The sequence below is a fragment of the Pyxicephalus adspersus genome, chromosome 4 (assembly GCF_032062135.1).
Source record: "Pyxicephalus adspersus chromosome 4, UCB_Pads_2.0, whole genome shotgun sequence".
In the NCBI taxonomy this organism is placed as follows: domain Eukaryota; kingdom Metazoa; phylum Chordata; class Amphibia; order Anura; family Pyxicephalidae; genus Pyxicephalus; species Pyxicephalus adspersus.
The window spans coordinates 37,703,746-37,724,359 of NC_092861.1; the positions used below are offsets into that span (position 1 = coordinate 37,703,746).

At 34.4% G+C, this 20,614-nt stretch overlaps 1 protein-coding gene across 1 annotated transcript in view; it reads right to left on the reverse strand.

The window, feature by feature from the left end:
* Positions 1-482: 482 nt before the first annotated feature.
* The window catches only part of AGTR1 (angiotensin II receptor type 1), a 40,849-nt gene continuing 20,717 nt past the window's right edge, over positions 483-20,614 (reverse strand). The window contains exon 3 of the mRNA XM_072407901.1: positions 483-6,385. Coding sequence (XP_072264002.1) covers positions 5,253-6,338 — 1,086 coding nt within the window. The 5' untranslated portion in view covers positions 6,339-6,385 and the 3' untranslated portion in view covers positions 483-5,252. The remainder of the gene's footprint in view (positions 6,386-20,614) is intronic.

Consider the following 20,614-nt stretch of genomic DNA (forward strand, 5'->3'; position numbering starts at 1 on the left):
TATTGATTCATTTCTGCTAATGCTAAATTAATACACAGCAATCTTTGTACTTAGGTATACAAAGTCATAATTGTAGTGTTTACATTATCTGACTGGGAAAGAGGGAGGTATAGTATAATAGTAATACCCCCACTCTGATTTTTTTTTCAAAGTTTAGTGCAAACTTTATTTTGACTATATTATCATGTATGTAGTGAAAATACAGTTCTGAGGTTCAGCAGCCCACAATCACTGCACTTTTAGCCACCCTTTTAAAATGTTAAAAATGTGGTGTTAGGTCCACTTTAGACCTCAGAAGATGCTTCATACAGATATTATCATGCTTAGAAATAAATAATTATCATTATTTTTAGCCCATATGGCTGCTATACTGTGCTACCAATAATCAGAACAAATTCCTAAACAGCAACCATTTTATATAAAAGAGGACATGCCAGTGCACTTCTTACTAAGTCAAACTTGCTATAAATAATGAAATAAAGTAAATTTAAATAACAAATATAAATTTATTAAGCACTATAAAACATTTATCATTCAATTTAATACACAAGTACATTCACTTAAAACACAATGTTTTACCAATATATTTATACCTGACACAAGTAACATATACAGTGCATTATCACAAAACATTATACATATACATTTAGAGAACAATATCACCAAACAAAACCTCACAGTTTCATAATAATCACACAGTTTTGCAGTTACATTTCTTGAACAACAACCTAATTGGGAGCAGGATACAGAAGAAATTTTTTTGGGTGATCCACTGGGGCAATGTAAGATTGCTGAGTTGCTATATTGCTATAGTTTACTGCACTTTGCATACCATTAATTTCTGAATATACCAAAAATAATATACAGCATTATACAACATAAAGGTATCAATTACCTTCACAGATAAAATAAGCTGCACTAAAATTTATTCTTTCAGTTTGTACTTGAAAAGAAACATTTTTTGGAAATTTTTTTATTAGCATTTAAACATTTTTCTAAGTATATTTCATTTGGAAATTGACATAAAACTTTCATGTGTGTTGTGTTCAGAGAGTGGCATATAGTCTTGTTTTTGGCACTCACACCAGCTCCTACAATTTTTGCTTTTTACTCTCAGGTAATAAAATTGCACAAAAACCTGCTGATCTTATATAATGTGTGCATAGTGGGGCACAATAGTGACACCTAAATGAAGTATTATACATTTTTTTTTATTTTAGTAACATTAGTACTTAATGTTTTCAGTTTTATTTTGTGTTGTCCTGCAAAAATGGGAACACCATTTTTTTAATTATTATTATTTTATGCATGTTAAACTAGAAAAATATAGCTTATATGTCATTCGGCAAATTGTGTATATAGTGATGGATATAATGAAATATATATAAACAACATCTGGAAATCATCATTTATAAGTTAATTTAATTAGTTTTATGTGTTAAAAAGCTGAGGGTGCCAATTATCAGTAATTTGAACTTGTAGCACTTTAGGTTTAAAGCTTAAGGTTTAAGGTTAGCAATACATCCAACAGAATAGTACATAATCCATAAGATTTTGTGTTACTGCTCTGATGGTCATTCAATAAAGCAGCAGTTTATGCAATATTGTACACATGGTATATATATATATATATATATATATATATATATATATATATATATATATATATATATATATATATGCAGGGGTTGGTTTAAGTTTTGCAGGAATAGAGCAGCAGAATTCTTTTAAATATGGTGACTCCAGCTAACATAGGGTACTACCACAGCTGTAGTGTTTTGGGGGACATTGGTTTTTAGTGGAAACCCAATAGATTTTTTTTTGAGGGCTTATCTTTGTTTGTTACCTGTTGGATACATCTACAGACCTGTTTATAAACATGAGGGAACAAACTATAAGGTCACAAGAAGATGTTATTTTTGCCTAAACAACTCAGTTGTATTTTTATGTTTCTTTGGTTTTTGTGAAAATGTACAAGATCTAGGCAAACATTTGCAACCTATTTCTTGGAACCTCTGATGCTCCTCCCATGCAGAGTACTGTAGAAATTAACAAAAAAAAAAAAAACATAATATCCTCTAGTCTGTGTTTTTTTTTATATATACTCTGTATATATTATAATATCTATGTTGACCAAGAACATATGTGCTCTTGCTACGCTTTAAACCTAAAATGTGATAGCTGAGCTCTGTGTAGCTAATTTGCACATTGAATTAAATGAAACAAAGTTTGCCAAAAAAACCCTCTTTTTTCTGGTTTCATAAACTCTTACCTCCAGCAAAGTTTGAACTGAACTCCTTACTTTCCAATAGTTAGGGGTTGGAACTAACCAACATATTTTCTTTAAAACCATAGAGGAAACCCAACACCACTCTGACACTATACCCAACTTACTAATAAACTGTAAATGTACAAAAAGTGATAAGGAAGCTGATATAATGTTTGTAGGTATTAACAGCTGTGCCCTCACAGCTGGTCCTGAAAGGAGAAGAGGTCTCCTCTACATCTTTTAGAGGGTTTTAGAGAATACAGAAATCTAAAGGATTATCAAAAACATAAATAGATTAGGAATTGATTTTTAATGTTTCAAAAATACATAATTGTTAAATAGTAAACATAAAAGCAATAAAATCAGCAGATTACTTGTTTTGTTTTTTTCAAGCACTACAAAATACTAACGTTTTGACAAACTGATCTGGGCCAGGTATCTCAAATTTTAGCTGTGTTTGTCTGTGACAAGGACTGAGGTATACTTTGTGCTACCTTTATGTACTCATGGAGTTTTATTGTTAGGCTAAGGTTCCTGAGAAGTTGGATGCCAACATTGGGTGGAAACTTAGTGAACTTCAAGACCAGAATATGAATCAGTATATATATATATATATATATATATACATAGACACACACAAAATCGTAATACTTTGGTTTGGTAATTTTACATTGAATGGGAAATATAATAGAATAGACTGTATAGTAAAATATGCTGGCGCCAATTAATAATATTATTATTGCATATTAGCTGCTTTATTATTGCACAAATAGCTACATGTTATAATTTACACCTTTGCATTTTGAACCACTCACATTTTCATTGAAATCATTTCATGTGTTAATGTGAAATGTAAAGGACATTTCAACATACATTAAAATGCAGATCAGCTCAGGGTAAAGTTTATTAATGCTTGGTAATGCGCACTGACATACATTTTTTTTTTTCAATGGAAAAGGCATGAGCCTCAATATGTACAGGTATGAACGCTGCTGTGTTTCACAAAAGCTACTTAACTATTACACAGTTTCAAAGAAGTAACTGTGCTAAAATAGTCCAGAAGTGACTTAATTTACAGGTACACATTTACTTTTTCCTAATGAAGTAAAATGACAGTCTATGGCTACTTTTAAGATAACTCTGAATTTGTCTATAGTTTTAATAAATATTAAAAAACACATTCGTAATAATACTTATATAAATATGTAGAAGTGTTCTCACATTAGTTATGGGGTCGGTCCACCCAACACTTACATTTTGATTTTTGGTTGAGGTTATATATCTAAGAATCTCTTATTTCTGTGTGGCAAACCTGTTTTGGGGAGGCCACCCTCTTCCTTTTTAAAATTTTTTTCGATATTATGGGGAATACAAGAGAAACAAGATATTCTCTAAGACAGGCATTTGGGTGATTTAGGTATGTGCCCATTATCAAAATATCATTGTAAGTGGACTGATCCTTTCAAATAAGGCTTAATAGATTAGAATAAAGAATTGTATAGTAAAACATATGTACAGACATATAAACCAGAAAATGGAAACATATATATATACAGTATACAATTAAACATTAATGTGTCTGTTGTAAAGTACATAATAAACATTCACGGTTTAAATGAGGTATAGTCATGGAAATGTGTTCATTAGAGCAATGATTCATTCAGTTGAATCGATAAAATGATACTGCACGTGTAGTACTCCTCTTGTATATGAAGCCTAGAAAATGACTAAAATCTGCTGTTTCTACCTATAGCAAGTATTTAGTCATCTAGGTTTTGTACATTTGAGTGTATACAATAAAGCAGTGCAAAGAGCAGTGATGGTATGTAGTAAAACAGAGCAGACTGTATGATTTCATTTTGTTGGTATGTGCTCAGGTGAAAATAAGAACTGATTGGCTTCAGAGTTACCATACTGTAGACATCTCTAACTACAAGAGCAGCAATAGTGTGGATGTTTCCCCTGAACAAGCTTAGTCATATTCTCTATGGCTATGCCCATCCTTGGTGAAACATGATTTAGAGAGAGAAGTCTTGGTATGTAAGTTGTGCACTTTGAACAGCAAATCTGCTTGAGTTTGGGATGCTTGGAGTTTGGTCCCTCCAAAACACGCTCCTGAAGCACACACTGGGACCTTTATATATTCAGTGCAGGAACAAGCTCCTGAAGTACCCACTTGGCCCTCATTGATGGTGTCACTGTTCTCTTCAAATAGTGTGTTAAACTGACAAGTCTCCCACTGCCCCTGATTTTTACATACATTTATCTTTACTTTCATAAAAAAAAATGTCTTTGTTTGCTATTTTTTGCAGCTCTAGTTATGCAAGGAATGGGCAAGGGTTAGAACCGTTATTAAGCTTTTATATCTGTTCTGGGGAATGTTTGTCTTTACTTTGTTAGCAGAAGAGATCTCCTGGTAGAGGTCTCCATATTTCTAAAAAAATTGGACTTTGATTGTTATCTTCCAGCAAAGAGCTGTCATGGAGCACAAAAGTAAACATATATTTCCCCGATGATGACAAAAACAGCAATTACATCTGACAAAGGTCCTGCTCTTTTCCCATTCTAAGCAAAAATAGTGGGGTTTAATAGCTATTAATATTATTAATGTACTTCCTTTTTAATCTGAAACCAGCTTCATTTTTCTACAACAAAAATTCTAATATCACTAGCTTAAACTATGGGATATAGGGGTGGTGATCTAAACACTGTTTGTATAAGGACTACCTCTGAAGAAAATCTATTGCTTTTTCAGCAATCTTTCACTTACTTTACAGCATTAGCACTCACATCTGGCCCTCAGCAGGAAGTGACTAGAATGTGTTAGTGACTACTGACACAGTAGTCACTGTATATATATATTAACTGACATACTTTTAGTCTCATAAAAAAGTGGGATTTTACAATTTGACTTATCTATGACCTTGATCCCTACACCGCTGTCTTTCAATGATATGTCGTACAGCCTTTAATATTTACCATTTTAGGAACCTCCCACATGTATCTCTTCTTCTTCATTCAACTTCAAAGAATTTTTGACTGAGGCTCTGTTATAGTCAGAAAGGCGATAAGAAAGAGTGCTAGTTTTTGTGTGCAGACTTGCATGTGTCCTTAGCTGTGGTGGTATGTATTTAAGAAGTTGCAAGAAGTGCTTCCTAAAATTCTTTCCAAAAAATCCATACAAGAAAGGATTCAGGCAGCTGTTAAAGTATGCTATACATATGGTGATTGGCATAGCTGAGTCCACAATGTCTTCAACTACACAGCTTTTTATGTATTTCAACTGAATCAAAATGTCCAGAAAAGTAAAGATTTGATGTGGAAGCCAACAGAAGAAAAACACAAGAACGATAGCCACTATCATTTTGAATATATCATCATTCCTAGTTCTGCCTCTTTGCCCTTGGAAAGTTACTTTTAGTGTCTTTCCAATGAATATGTAGCTGGTCAAAATGATCAAGAAAGGAATAAAGAACCCAAGAACATTCTTTGTAATGCCCATTCCAATCATCACATTTTGTGTTTCATTGGACTTGTAGACAAAAGCACACACCGTTATGTTTTCTTCTCCAAGTAGGATTACTCTTCGAAAAATGTAAGTGGGTAGGCTAGCCAAAAATGCAAGACTCCATATTGCAATACAAGTCATCTTGGCAAACATCATGGTGCGTCTTATGCGAGATTTCATTGGGTGCACAATAGCTCTGTATCGGTCTATGCTGAGACATGTAAGCAGAAGAACAGATGTGTATAAATTTAGGGTGATTGCTCCTGACGCCATTTTGCACAAGAAGCCTCCAAAAGGCCATTCGTAATGCATGGCTGTAAAAGTCGCCCATAGAGGTAATGTGATCACAAAACACAAATCCGCAATGGCTAAATTCAGTAAAAATATGCTGGCCACTGTTTTCATCTTCATGTAGCAATAAATGACAATGACTACAAGACTGTTCCCAAATATTCCTACAACAAATATTATGCTGTAAATTATCGGGACAGTAATAAATAAATAATTGTGTCTTCCTGATTTGGAACAGTCCACTTTAAAATTTTCCATCGTTCCATTCATGTTGAGCGTGATTAAGAATGCTTGTAATTGCAGGTATACAACTGTACCTGGAGAGAGAAAGGGGCACAATTATTACAGCTATTCCTAACATATGACCTAGTGATTAACTATAATAAAGTTACCTTTATTCTGCTTTTACTCTTAGATATTTTAAACTTAACCTCTGTTATAAGCTTTAAATTGTATTTTGATCTAAAACGTTTTTTTAGTTTCAAATAGAGTGAGGAAGAGTTAGAACCTTTATCAGATTTTCCTACAATCTGCGACTCCATTAGAGAGATTTTTCCTAACTTGCTGTGAAATTATTAAATGCCGAAAACTGACCTAGAAGGAAATAAAAATGTTCATGTAGTAACGTAGAATAACACAGTGAGTGGGGAATAATCTCTCTAATAACAATAAAACTCTGCAGGGGTTCATCTCCACTCTATCCAAAACTGAAGAAAGTGTTTTCTGGACATACACAGTCAGTTTTCTAACCCTAAAACTAGATCAAAAGACACAATATGACATACAGAAAAGCTCTTGGATTGTTCAGAAAAGAGTTGGTTCAGCTTCACAGCTATGGAAATAGTATTTGTTTTTTTTGGAGTATGAGAATTAATTCTGTCAACTCTCATGAACAGCTTTCAACAGGTTTTCCTCAAATACATTTTTTAAAATATACATATAATCAATACCATACCAATAACCAGGTATGACTTAAACCTTTTTTATGATAAGTGTTTAATTCATTACATTTAAAAAATGTATGACAATCAAACAAAACATATATTTGTACAAACAAGTAATATTTCACACCATAAATACAATATTAGATTACACAAGACAAAGCTAAATAGCTCCCAATCAATAGGTCTGATTTATTAAAGCTCTCCAAGGCTGGAGAGGATACACTTTCATCAGTGAAGCAGGGCGAACCAGCAAACCTGGAATGGATTTCTTAAAAGTTATTTGCTGTTAGCAAATATTTTCAATCCATCAGATCCATTCCAGGTTTGCTGGATCACTCAGCTTCACTGACGAAAGTAGACTCTCCAGCCTTGGGGAGCTTTAATAAATCAGACCCAATACATCCACATCTGAACTACAATAAAAATATGTTCAGTAAAATAATACTATAACTGACAAGTCAGGACTGATTTGTAATGCTCTGAATCACTTTTTGTTAAGTTGAACTCTACTCTCAAAGTTGAACTCTGACCATTATTAGAAGTGTAGGTCAGTATCTGGTTGTGTAAAAATACAGAGTTTCTTTTTCTTCATACAGTTTAAAAACTGGGCTTTTAGTTGCACTGGATAGTATTCTTCCCACTGAACTTCTCCAACCCTCCCCTTTTTCTTAACCGACTTCAGTCCAGCAGGTGTGATTGACACCAATACTGATGTGATGTCCCCACCCCCATCTACTCTTTCCCATTTAAAAAAGGGAAAGCCACAGCATTATTGCAGGCTGATTTTGTAAATGACCATGCATAAATGAGAGCAGAACCACAATATCAAAGCTGATTATAGAAAAAAACTAGAAAACCTTTATATCTCTTCAAATCTTGGGGACAAGATTGGTTCTTTTGATCATGGGGACAAGATTGGTTAGCACCTTAGAAATCCTCTGAGCACTCCCAAATTACACAGCTCACCAGACACCAAGTGAAATGTAATTAGTACATAACATTAGGTCACCGATTTTGCCTTAAATCTAAAAATTATCTTCTATTATTATACTGTAATGGTGCTCTCTGTAATGGTATAACCTTTTTATTCTTATGTTAACAGACTCTATTAAACTACTATTATATTATTGTGAAATGATAATGATAGTAACATTTCTTTAATGGTAATGGATTTAAATGTCATCTTCTTGGATATTAAAACTAAGTGAAAAAATCCTATTTTTTTGTTTTCACCCTCACCTATACTGCACTTGAAATGTTGCATTTTGCTTTTCAGTTGGATAAAACATTTTGTGTAGGAAATTATTACTGACCTATGGCCCACAGTGAAATGAAGACATTGCTAATTTTGAAGGTTATCTTATCAATATACAAGGAGAGTAATTACAGGAATACTGAATCTACAGACCTCATGTTGCTATATTTAAGTCTGGGAAAATAATGGTATTGAAACAACTGTGCAAACTTTACAGGGATATCATTGATATAAAACAAATTCCCACACTATATTTAAGATTTAACTTTTGAAACTTACAAATAATAGTCAGATTTTTTTTGCTACATAAGTAACGATAACTAAGTTTTTAAAGAAATAGGCAATCACAAACAAAACGTTTTAGACTTATTTCCAGATAAAACATCACATTTATGATGTACCCTATGGAGCATAACAATTTTTCCATTTCCGTAATGGGTCTGTTTATTTGGCAATCATTTTCTCATTACTTAAAATAGTAAACTAATACAAAATTGTTTTTTGCCCATTTGAAAAGAGTTAGTTTTAGGAAAAAGTATGTCTACTGTATACATTATATTTTATTATTTTACCTATTTTAAATTAGACTAAAATGACATTTCTGGTACAGAGCATGTAAAAGTTATTAGAAAAAGGATAAAAGGAATTGTTTATCAGTTTAAAATATTTTCTTGCTACATGACACTGAAAAAACGTTACAAACAACATGAATGAAAAAAAAATGTATTAATGCTACAAAAAAAATAGTAAGGGCAGAAGGCAATACAGGTTCGGGCGCCTTTAACAAAGGCATCATGACTACATTATCTGTAATGCAGGTCCAGATTGACACTTCAAAGTTAGTCCCATCGGACTTAATTATAACTTAATTATAATTTACAAATGTATACTTTAAAAAATGCAATTTACACAAATTCAATTTCTTTGTAATAAAACAATAAACCATTTTTACTTAGTTTTTTTAAGAAAGGAATTGTATGGAAATTACACCCTTTTTTACGTGCTGAATTACTATACATTAAAATGAGATATATTAAAGTGTAGCTTTGGTTCTGTAAGTAAAAACTGCAAGCAGGCAGGGTTTTTGTAACAGAACAGAGGATGTCCCCTCTACAGTAAGACGTACTTGCCTGCCTATTTTGAATCTTTTTACCTAGAGAGGGCAAGCATATATTTTAATCTAAATATTCTCTATTAATAAGGTATCAATAAGTCAATAATCAATAAATGTGGACTGAGCAGGTAAGCTAAGTATGCCACCAATTATAAATGATAAAAGGGAGTGGGCGGAGTTACCTTCCAATAACATATTACACAACCAACTCCTATAAGAGTTACACAATTCACCTTTAGTAAGAAAAAAGGTTTTTTTTATGGTTGTTACCATAAAACCTACATATTCTCAAAGGGCAGAACATGAAACATCAATTTTATTGGAAAGTCTAAAAAGAATAAGACTAACAAAATGCTAACTCTCAGGTAGTACGTGTATGTGCATCAATAGTTGCAATAACTATTGTTAAAACAGAAATTATCATCATCCCCCCCTCAAATTCCAAATCTCCCCCTGACATATATCTGTTAACAACACTGTTATTCAGCCCTCCCCTCAGGCACGTTGTCTTGGTGTCACCTTTGACTCGGCCCTCTCATTTACCTCCCATATTCAGATCATTTCCAGGTCCTGTCAAGACTTCTCTAGAGCTGCCCCAACTCTTTGGAATGGTCTTCCTCATCCTATACGGCTTGCTCCTACTTTCTGCTCATTTAAAAGAGCGCTCAAAACCCATATTTTAAACTTGCCTACCCGGCTTCTTCTGTCTTTTGAAACCATCACTACTTCCCACCACTACATATCTCCCATCCTATTGCGTGTGAAATTCCCCCTACTAGATTGTAAGCTCTTCGGGGCAGGGTCCTCTCCTTCTATATTACTGTCTGTATTAGTCTGTCATTTGCAATCCCTATTTAATGTACAGCACTGCGTAATATGTTGGCTATATAAATCCTGTTTATTAATAATAATAATAATATTAATAATATTAATATAAATAATAATAATGTTCCAATGTCCTATAAACCCTGAGGAAGCATTTCTGTGAAATGTGTTGGAAAAATAGGTTTAAGCTTAAAACAAGAACCCATGATATCCTTTATTTTGCACATGTACATACTACTAGAGGTAACAACCTTAAAAAAACATCTTTAACATGTGTATTGGTGGTTTGTATTATGCTGCTAATTAGCCATAAAAGATCTAAAAGGATCTAAAAAACTCAAAAATCATATCGAGTATTTTTATTTTCCAGCAACAGCAAAGCTATTGCTGTTACTATTGGACCTTATTTAAAGTTAAATACTAATGGCTTTGGTTATTATATGTAGGATTATTTTATTATATGTGAGGTTTAATTTTTAATTACAGACCAGTACACCATGCTTATCAAAGCCAAACCAAATTCAGCTGAAAACTGATTTATAGCACATAATAAAAAATTAGGTACTGTGAAAATTTTGATTATCCCTGTAGAATATACGTAAATTAAATTACATCTTTCAAAACTCCTAGAGCCATAATTAGAATGTCATAACATGGTAAATTCACCCATGCAACAGATTTGCCTTAAGGATCAGTGTCACACATGCAAGATAACAATATCCCGGAAATTCAATTAGGAGACTGAAAATTCACCTTTCATTCCAATTAAAGGCTTGGAAACAAATGGGAAGCCACTGTTACTTGGTTACATCCTACCTGATTAATGGCTTTACAAATGCATTTTATTTTAGATGAAGCCAGAAATAAAAATGTACTTAGCTTAAAGCAAAACACACATTGACTTTCATTTAGAAATAAAGTGAGGATCCACAGTTTTTACAACTGTTTAAATTAGCGCATGTGTTCTTGAATTGTAATTTATTAACCTATGTTTAGACAATAGGGATGACAGAGAAATTTAAACCAAAATAATTTCAAGGCAGATATTTGACATTTGAGAAGCCAGTTTTTTAGGTTATTTGCAAAGTCATTAAACATAGCATTATCATTAAAATTACTAAGGGGGGTACAGAGGTCAAGGGGACATGTCCCGAGTAAAACTTTTGTGTGTGGATCAATTTTTTATAGCATGTAAGGGTTAAATAACATAATTTTACACATAAGCATCCCATTGCTTGGACATGAAATGGGTTTTTGTCAATCAAAAATATTCCTTTAAATGTACCACTTTTATACATTTTTTTTCATACATTACAGCAACTCCGGAAAAACCTAATGCCATAATGCCACAAGACTGGAGAGTTGCAGCTTCAAAGAAAGCAATGTAAATAAAATATATCATTCACACATGGGGCCTGATTTATTAAAGCTCTTCGAGGCTGGAGAAGATACACTTTTATTAGTAAACCTGGGTGATCCTGAAACGTTTTCAAACCTGGACCAAATCCATTCCAGGTTTGCTAGATCATCCAGGTTCACTGATGAAAGTATATCTTCTCCAGTGTTGGAGAGCTTTAATAAAACAGTCCCATGGTTTTAAATCAATTACTTTCTATTTGTAGGTGCTCATGATTATACTTTTTCAAGTTTTTCTATCAGTATTTCAAGAAGTGCGCATTGAATCTTTGTTCCATTTTCATCAGACAAACTTAGCGTCTTACAACAGTTTTGTCATTTTTAGGTATTGAAATATATACCTCTAAAATGTTGTTTCATCTCCTCTAAACAGCTTTAATGGTTTTATCACTGACAAGACCAATCACAACCACTTGGACAGAAGGAAACTGTAAGCTAGCTTTCCCCCGGGTACTAGGGTAATTTAAACCTAAACCAAAAAAGTACAAGTCACCACATAATGAAAACTTATTGTTTAAATAGGACCTAACAGAAATTCTTACCTGTTACATAATGACTAACCATCCCTCTAGGCATAACACTACGACACTCTTGCTAAAACCAAACCAAGTTGTTACCTATACACAACCCTAAACATGGAGTACTGGCTCCTCTGGAACTAGAAACATCTGAGCAGAACACGTAAGTTTAATAATTACTTCTATCTAAGGTATGCTATAGTACAATGGTACTAAGGTACTACTACAGTTATTAGATTACGCACATTGAGAATCTATTGTAATATATAGTTATTGTTTTACATTTAGCCGCATCCCTTCTGGTCTTACTATGATGAAACCCAATGGGGCGAAACATGTCAGCATAGAGGACTCAAAGACAGAGACTATACTGCATCATCTTTTTTATGATATCTTTTTTATCAGTGTATATTCTAACAAATGTACTGTATATGTGTATGCATATGTATGCCTGCATAATCTTTTTATTACACATGAATTCTAAAAGCCACTCATGCATGTTTTGTAAAAACTATCGGATGCCTTGCATATATGACATACTATACCTAAAACGTAGATTTTATGAGCCAAAAAAACTCTCTCTAAACTTTTTGACATCTTTTCAATCAGAAAATATGGCCTACACTGTTACAATTTTAACATAGGAAGCTTTGGATAAAACCATTCTTACGGGTACTAGTCCTCATTGGAAATTTTACAGCAGCACTTATTTCTGGTAGTAATTACAGATATTGATTCCATTAACATGGAGTGTGTTTGTATGGTTAATTTTAGCCATTAAATAAAAGACGGTCTGTTGCGCTATTGTGCTCTTTTTAAATCAAACTGTTGACAAACAGCTTTACACCAGAGGTAGACTTTAACTTAAGAAGCTACATGCATACTGCCAAACACTTCCATAAATGCAGGCAGTATTTATTTTCCTGGACTGTCCACACACATTAATGAGGGCTGCATGTATTGCATTCCTTTTGTAACAGCTTTATCTGTGTTTGTTATTTTTATACTTTATCAGCAATGCTTTAGACTTGGTTATCTTAAACAAATATAGAATAAACTAATTTGGAGGCTCTTACTATTGTCATCCTCCACTTGTTTGTTCCAGGCCCTTTTATTATAACAAAGATCTAGCATTGTCAGAAGGATGTAAGCAATAGCAGCTTTTCTTCTCATTCAAAGATTTATTTTGAGAAATCAGATTTCATATATCACACATGTTTTGTGTGCATCTTAAAGCTGTACGAGGTAGCTGTTTTGTTTTTTGGACTTGCAGTTTTAAAACTAGGCCAGGAAAACTGAACTGCTCATCCCTTACTGACAATATCAATGGCTTGCCTGTGGTGCTTTGAAGTGCAGTAAGCAAAGTTATTCACCTATCATCCATACTGTTAAGCCAGGTATTAATATTTTGAGAGTAATAGGAGGCATCAAAATGCAATTAGAGAGCACACGAGGTCAAATAATTTGGTTGTATTTTGTAATCAGGAAGCCTAAATACAGATTCAAAGAAAACTTTGACAATCTTTCACCTGAAAATTGGTCATAGCGTTAAAATGTTACAGCATTTGCATTAGTTGCTTCATTGGGCCTGATTTACTAAGGCTTTCCAAGGCTGAAGTGGATACACTTTTATCAGTGAAGCCGGGTGATCCAGCTAACATAAAATGGGTCTGGTCCAGGATTGAAAACATTTGCTAACAAATAGCAAAAGACGTTTTAAAAATCTATTCCAGATTTGCTGGATCACCGAGTTTCACTGATGAAAGTGTATCCTTTTCTAGTCTCTCCTAATAAATCAGGCCTTTTGTGTCAGTAAGGGTACTGTTTGGGTTGGGACCAATTACAGAATGGACTCTATCATCCAGCATTTGATTTATTTCTAATAAAATGTATTAACTCATTGTTCAAGTTAACTTTATTAGCCTCATATCAGTACACGGCAGTAGACAACTACTGCTCATCAATGGGAACATTGACCGTTGTATACTTTGGCAATGGGTTACAACTGGAGATTTACATTAGTAGCAAGCTGCAATGAACCAATGGTTAATGTAGACAGTGGTAAGAGCATACCATCTGTGTAGAGTTCAGGGCTCTCGGCTTTGTTTACCTTGACATCAAAGCCATTGACAATGTAAATTTCTGTTCAGAACAAACATTAAAATCCACTGGAGCCATTTCTAGTAATGGCTAACATAGTAACACTGATAATGTGAAAATAAGTTATATTTAACATATATAACTGTATATATGTCTGTAGGATAGCGATATGAAATCTCACCAGAGCAGTGACAGAAGTAAATGTACAGCAGTGTACAACAAAGTAGCTGTAGAATTTGTTGGTGGTAAATACATAAATTGGCAAAATATATTTCTAAAATGTTCTCAGATGACATGAAGATTGTGAGACACCACAAATGTTATCATATCTTCCAGCTATAGTTTAGAGAGTTCATTTTGTTGATATGTACACAAAACTGGCTCTACTTCATGATTAATGAGTAAGTGGAAAGAACAGAAACATCTTATTAAGTCAGATTGTGCAATTTTTTATATTAATCTTTGGAAGTCTCATTCTTCTGCTTACTTTTCTGTTTATCTGTGAGAAACAGCAGATTTCCAATAACCTTTTGTTCTTGTTAAATGCACAGTTCAGGAGTTAATTTCACAAGTTCATAAAAAAAAAATCATTTTGACTGAAATAAATAAATCATGTAATATTATATAGGTTTGGCGCATAAAAAAATGAGAATACCACATACCTAGCTGTGTTGCAGAAAAAGTCCTGACTGCTAAGTAAAACCATCGTAGTCATTGATGAATTTCCTTTTTTAATTGTAGTTCAAATAGATAGTTGAGTGGAAGAATTTTTGAAACAGCACCACATCCCCTATATATATGTTCAAATCCTATTTTTTTGTCATAAGGATTTTTAAGGTGCCTATCAATAAACAATCCAAAATATTAAAAAAGATACTTATCTAGTTTATTCTGTTACACTTTTTTTTAAAAAAACATACCAAGAGCTTGTAGTATCAATACATATCAATAATTGCGGAATAAATGTCATATGAAACATTTAGCAATCTCACTCCTATCATTTTCCATTCTATCGTCCTTGATGCCGTTCACCCGAAGGCTTCCTCAGAAGGACACAATAAAGCAACCGCATCAATCTTATTTTCTAACTTTCAGGTTGCACATATCTTCAAAAGATAAGCAAATATACGCATTCCACCAAATAGTGTATCCAACAGGTATGACTGAGTAGCTCTTAATTATTGACGTGAGCACTGTGACCCCTTTCCTAAAAAGTTAACAATACTTTTTTATTTCTCACTGCGGTGAAAAAATGTCAAAACCCAACGTGACCTGTAACATTTCATGTCCTTAGGTTTCATATGGCACAAAGCTACAAAGCTACACTTGGATTTTTCCTCTTTTAATGTTAATGCATTTTTAAACTGATAAGGTATGGCAGTGTCTTCATGTTTTTCATCTAAATTCAATTGGTGGTGCTTCTATTTTTTTTTGCAAAATAAACTCTCACAACTACCTGCCTCACTTTTTCTCTTTCCTGCTTCTCTCTGGTGACATCCCATCTCATCCAGACCCTCCTCACTGAATCTCTCATTTTTACTCTCTAAGAACACCTCAGCTATTAAACCTCATATTTATAAACCCCACCTACAAACATTCACCCTCTTTCCCCTGTGGCTTATGGACTTTTTAATAAACTAACCCTCATTTGTAACCTTCTTACCTATCAATCTTTCTAAATGTCTTAACGTTTTACTGAAACCATATATTTACCTATTGACTCCACTGCTTCTGCCAAACTCTTTGCACTTTAAAAACAACCGTGAGACCTGAAAATGGGACAGGTGGTGGGGTGGGTCTCCTCCTCTTCCCTCTTTGCACCTACCACATCCTCACTGTTTGTTCTTTTCTCAGCTCTTTATTATTAGAGATACAGTCAAACCATATTTTCAATCCTTCTGTGCTATTCAGCTTGTTCCTACTTTCTGGTGCTTTTAAAAGCACTTAAAACCCATCCTTTCAAACTTGCCTACCTGTTTTCTTCTGTCTCCTAAAACACTCACTACCTACCCACCAATGCATATTCCCCCCTCCTATTGTGTGCTACTTATCTCAACTATTCGATTTAGATTGTAAGCTCTTCTGGGCACGGTCCTCTCCTCCTCCTGTGTCAATGTCTGAATCTGTCTGACATTTGCAACGTCTATTTAGAGGACAGCGCTGTAATATGGTGGTGCTATATGAATACTGTTTAATAATAATGATAATTCTCAAGACCCTCCAGAGATTAGCCCTTACTCTCTCTGATCACAATCTCATAATTTTTTTAATCTTTGCTGTGTCCTCCCTTATCCCTTCCCACTCAAGTCACACCCTTTTGTCAGACCACATTTTATCACTCTCTAAACCGGTGTTTCTTAATCGGGGTTCTTCCAAAGGTTGCTAAGAATTCCTCGAGCAATGAGCAATTTGTGTCTCTCAGGTCAGTAATGTTTTTGGCTATCTGGAAATATGACATTCTTCCCACCAGCCAGCAATGTTAAAAGCATGCTTCCTACTGACCATCCTACTTATGTACTGTGAGCTGTGGATATAGTAATTACAGCAGGAGTTCTCCAAAGAACCCAAAGTTATTTTAAGTGGTTCCCCCATGTTGAAAAGGTTGAGAAACACTGCTCTAAACTGACTTCTCCTGACCAAGCTTTCTCCCATTATAACTACATATTGTCATTGTCTCGAAACTAACCTGCCCCTGCTACCTTCCATTCTACCTGCCCTTCTATATGACCCAGCTGGTGTAAGAATTTCACCAAAAGTGGCAAATGCAGCTGAACACAAATAGTGATAATATGGCTTCTACCGCACTTGACCACTCTCACCATTGCCAAGCAAAACTACTTATCGGAGCTCATCTCCTGCCAATAGTCAAACCCATCCCCCCCTTTTCTCTACTGATGCTTACTGTTTTCAAGTCATGACCTACTTATGTCCACCCTGCTAATAACCTATTCCCATACATATCTTAAATATTTCTCTGGAGCTCCTTCCACCCTCTGCGGCTCCCTTTCTTATCCTAATAGACCCCCGCCGTTAACACATTTAAAAAAGAACCCTAAAACCACATTTTTTTTAACTCAGCTACCATCTTCCCCCCTGTCCTAACTAGTAATTACAAAAAAAGCACAGTTCTAACTTCCCTACCTTTCACATCCTATAATGTTAAGGCAGGGTGCTCTTCACCTCCTATATCATTGTTTGTTCTGTTTTTAATGTAAATATATAACTTGTATTCTGCTATTTATTGTAAAGATCTGCAAAATATGTTGGGACGTAAAAACCAAATGAGAAATGCCATAAAAAAGTAAACATTTTACAAGAACCAGTTTCAGAAATATTTGGCAATCTGTCATATTTGTGCAAAACAATTTGGGAATACAAGCTGTCCAGCTGAAAGTGGACGTAACATAACCGAGGCCATGACTTGTATGTATTTTGTAACTGAACACATTGTTCCACAAAATAATTTAAGAAATCTGTCTTTATAGGTGCCTTATGTTAAGAGACCAAGCCAAGATTTACACAGCACTTCTTCTGGACATTTAAGACATGACATTCCCCCATTGGACCCTTTGAGTCGTTTTGAAGGCCATCTATGATGTAATGTATAACTCTAATGCAAAGATATTTGTACAGTTGTTTCAGAGATGTTACAGAGATGAATTTAGTAATACCGTATCTGTAAAAAATCTGGATGAGCTAGCAATACAACCTTCAATTACACATCTGCCAGATTACTCAGTAAATCATTTCTTTTTTGACTTTCTATCATGTAACAAAGTGCAGCAATCCAAAATCTAGTTGGAAGTTACATAAATCTTGTCTGAAACTGAGAGAGTCTGTAGATTTACAGGCTTTTATGCTTTACAATATGATTGTTTGATAACCTTAACAGCAGCAAATATATAGTTTAGTTTTGTATATATAGATACCCATACTGTCAGGGATCCCATTAGAGGGGGACAATCAAGACTACTGTACTGAACCCGACCAATATATAAGACCTAACCACACTCACCAGGGCTAACAGAGGCTCCAAGGAGTGCATCAAAAAGTTAAATAATTGTCTGAAATGGGGGTCTGCAATGAAGTCTGAGATGTGTTTTTACTGAGGGCTGCAATGGGGGCAGGTACTGATATTTGCCTGTGGGAATGCAATGATGATCTGAGTTAATGTCTGTCACTGTGGCTGTACTGATGTCTGTTACTGAGATCTGCCTGGGGTTGCCCAAATGGTCTACTCTGATGTCTGTTACTAGGATCTGCCTGGAGATGACCCAGGGGTTTGTAATGAGGTCTGTCATTGAGGGTTTGCACTAAAGTCTGTAATACGTGTCTGTTATGGTCTGCCATTGGAGGTCTCTTACTGAGTTCTACAATGGGGACTGTTACTGGGGTCTGCACCTAGAACTGCCATGGGGGGGAGGCACTGTAGTCTGCTTTTTGCTAATGGAGTTTGTTACTCAGGTCTGTTGTTAAGGTTTGCAGTGGGGATCTGCCACTATGGGTCTGTTACTGAAAGGTATATCACTGAGGTCTGTACAGAGATTCAATTACTTGGGGGGGGGGGGGGGTCTGCAAAATGCCATTTTCTCCACCAGGTAAAAGTGGGGGGTCTGGTTAGCCAGTGAGGGAATTGGGTGCAAGTGAAGCCTGAATTTCCTGCACCTGACTACCTTACTGGCTAGCCTGACAGTTGACTTGCACCTGCCTCCTTTGCTGTTTTAGCCCAGACCCCTAGCCAGCAAGGGTACAAGCAGAGGGTCAGGCACTCTTATGTTGACTTTTGCAATACTGGGGAAGCACATGAAACAATGTTGTCAGTCACATTTCCACTCTGTGACCCTGACTATGAGACTTTTACTGGGCATATAGAATGGCGGTATCATAGACACACAATGGTGACATTATACTACCAGGCATGATGTCCTTTTTTTATCTGACCCAAAAATTAACAACTACATGCATGGCAGTGTATGTTTATTATGTTTAACATTGTGGCTGATTTTAAAGCACGTTTATTTTCAGAAACACTGGTAAAGCTTAAACTTCTGGTCCACAGTGGAAGTTATGACCCAGGACCTTTGTCCTCTATCCTAATATCACCTTATTTTACTTTACTGTTGGCTAATGTTTAGGTAAAGCAATTAAATAGCTTGTTGGTAAATTAGGCAACTTTTGCCTAAACTCCTTAATCTCTTCTTCATTCTTTATCACATGATCAGAAAAAAAGTAAATCACATGATGGAATACAGGGAATTCCTGAAAGAAGCACCAACATGTGGCAATAGGTAAAGATCCCTTAAAGATAGTGTCCCCTATTTCTAAGTAACTGTGTGGCATAAGAGTCTGCATTATAAGTCCAGATACAGGTAATTACAAATAGTAATTTGGGTATATTTTTTCCCTTTATTATACAATAGATTGTTATGCTTAAACCAAAGAGATATAGTAACTGGTCATATGACATTCATGACTAGTGGTTTGGTGTGCTTATTAAATGGATTCAAAATAATTTGTAAACATAACTCAATAAATAACTTACTAAATAGCGATCATGTTTAATACAAACATGAAATTACAGTTTTTTGATAAAGATATTTTACTAGCAAAACCTTTAACCTTAAAGCTATTATATCATCAGTCTGTAGTTTTTCTTTCAATGATTTCAAATAACATTTGACAGTTTTTGGAGTAAATAATGTTTTAAAACCACTGAACGCAACACAGAAACTTGTTCAGATTGGGCCTTACCACCTTGCTGTTGTAGCATTTAAAATGGATATAAACACTTACTGAATTATCTTTGGTAAACAATTATGTATCATTAATTAATGCAATTTTTGTTTCAAAAAAATATTTTTTACCTTTTTTATCCTTTGTGGTATTTGGCTATAACTTCCAGTTCAAGTTAAAGCCTTTATTGATTAATATTGAGTTATTAAAAATGCAAGTGTTCAGTTCTACATCCCTTCTTCACCCTTTACATCATTTTATTGATTCTGAAAACCTACAAAGAGTTATAATGAGGAGCAGCAATACAATATAAATATTAAAAAAACTACTTTTGTAAAGGGTTATGCTTTATAGGTAATGACGTACAGACGAGAATTGTATTGCCACTCAAAATTTTAGTTGAATTTTGACCTTCAACAATAAATCAGTTTTTCCTCAAGACTTTGACAAAAAGTCTCAAAAGGACTCTCACTCCCACTAAGTGAAAGTCTGGACTTATTATCTCCTGGTCATTTACCCGAACAACACTCTTAAACCATTGAGATTTGTTGAATTTGAATTTAATTTTTTCAACACAATCAAGCCTATAAAGATGAGGGGTATTTTTCTATTACCATACATAATGCATAAACAAAAAGGTG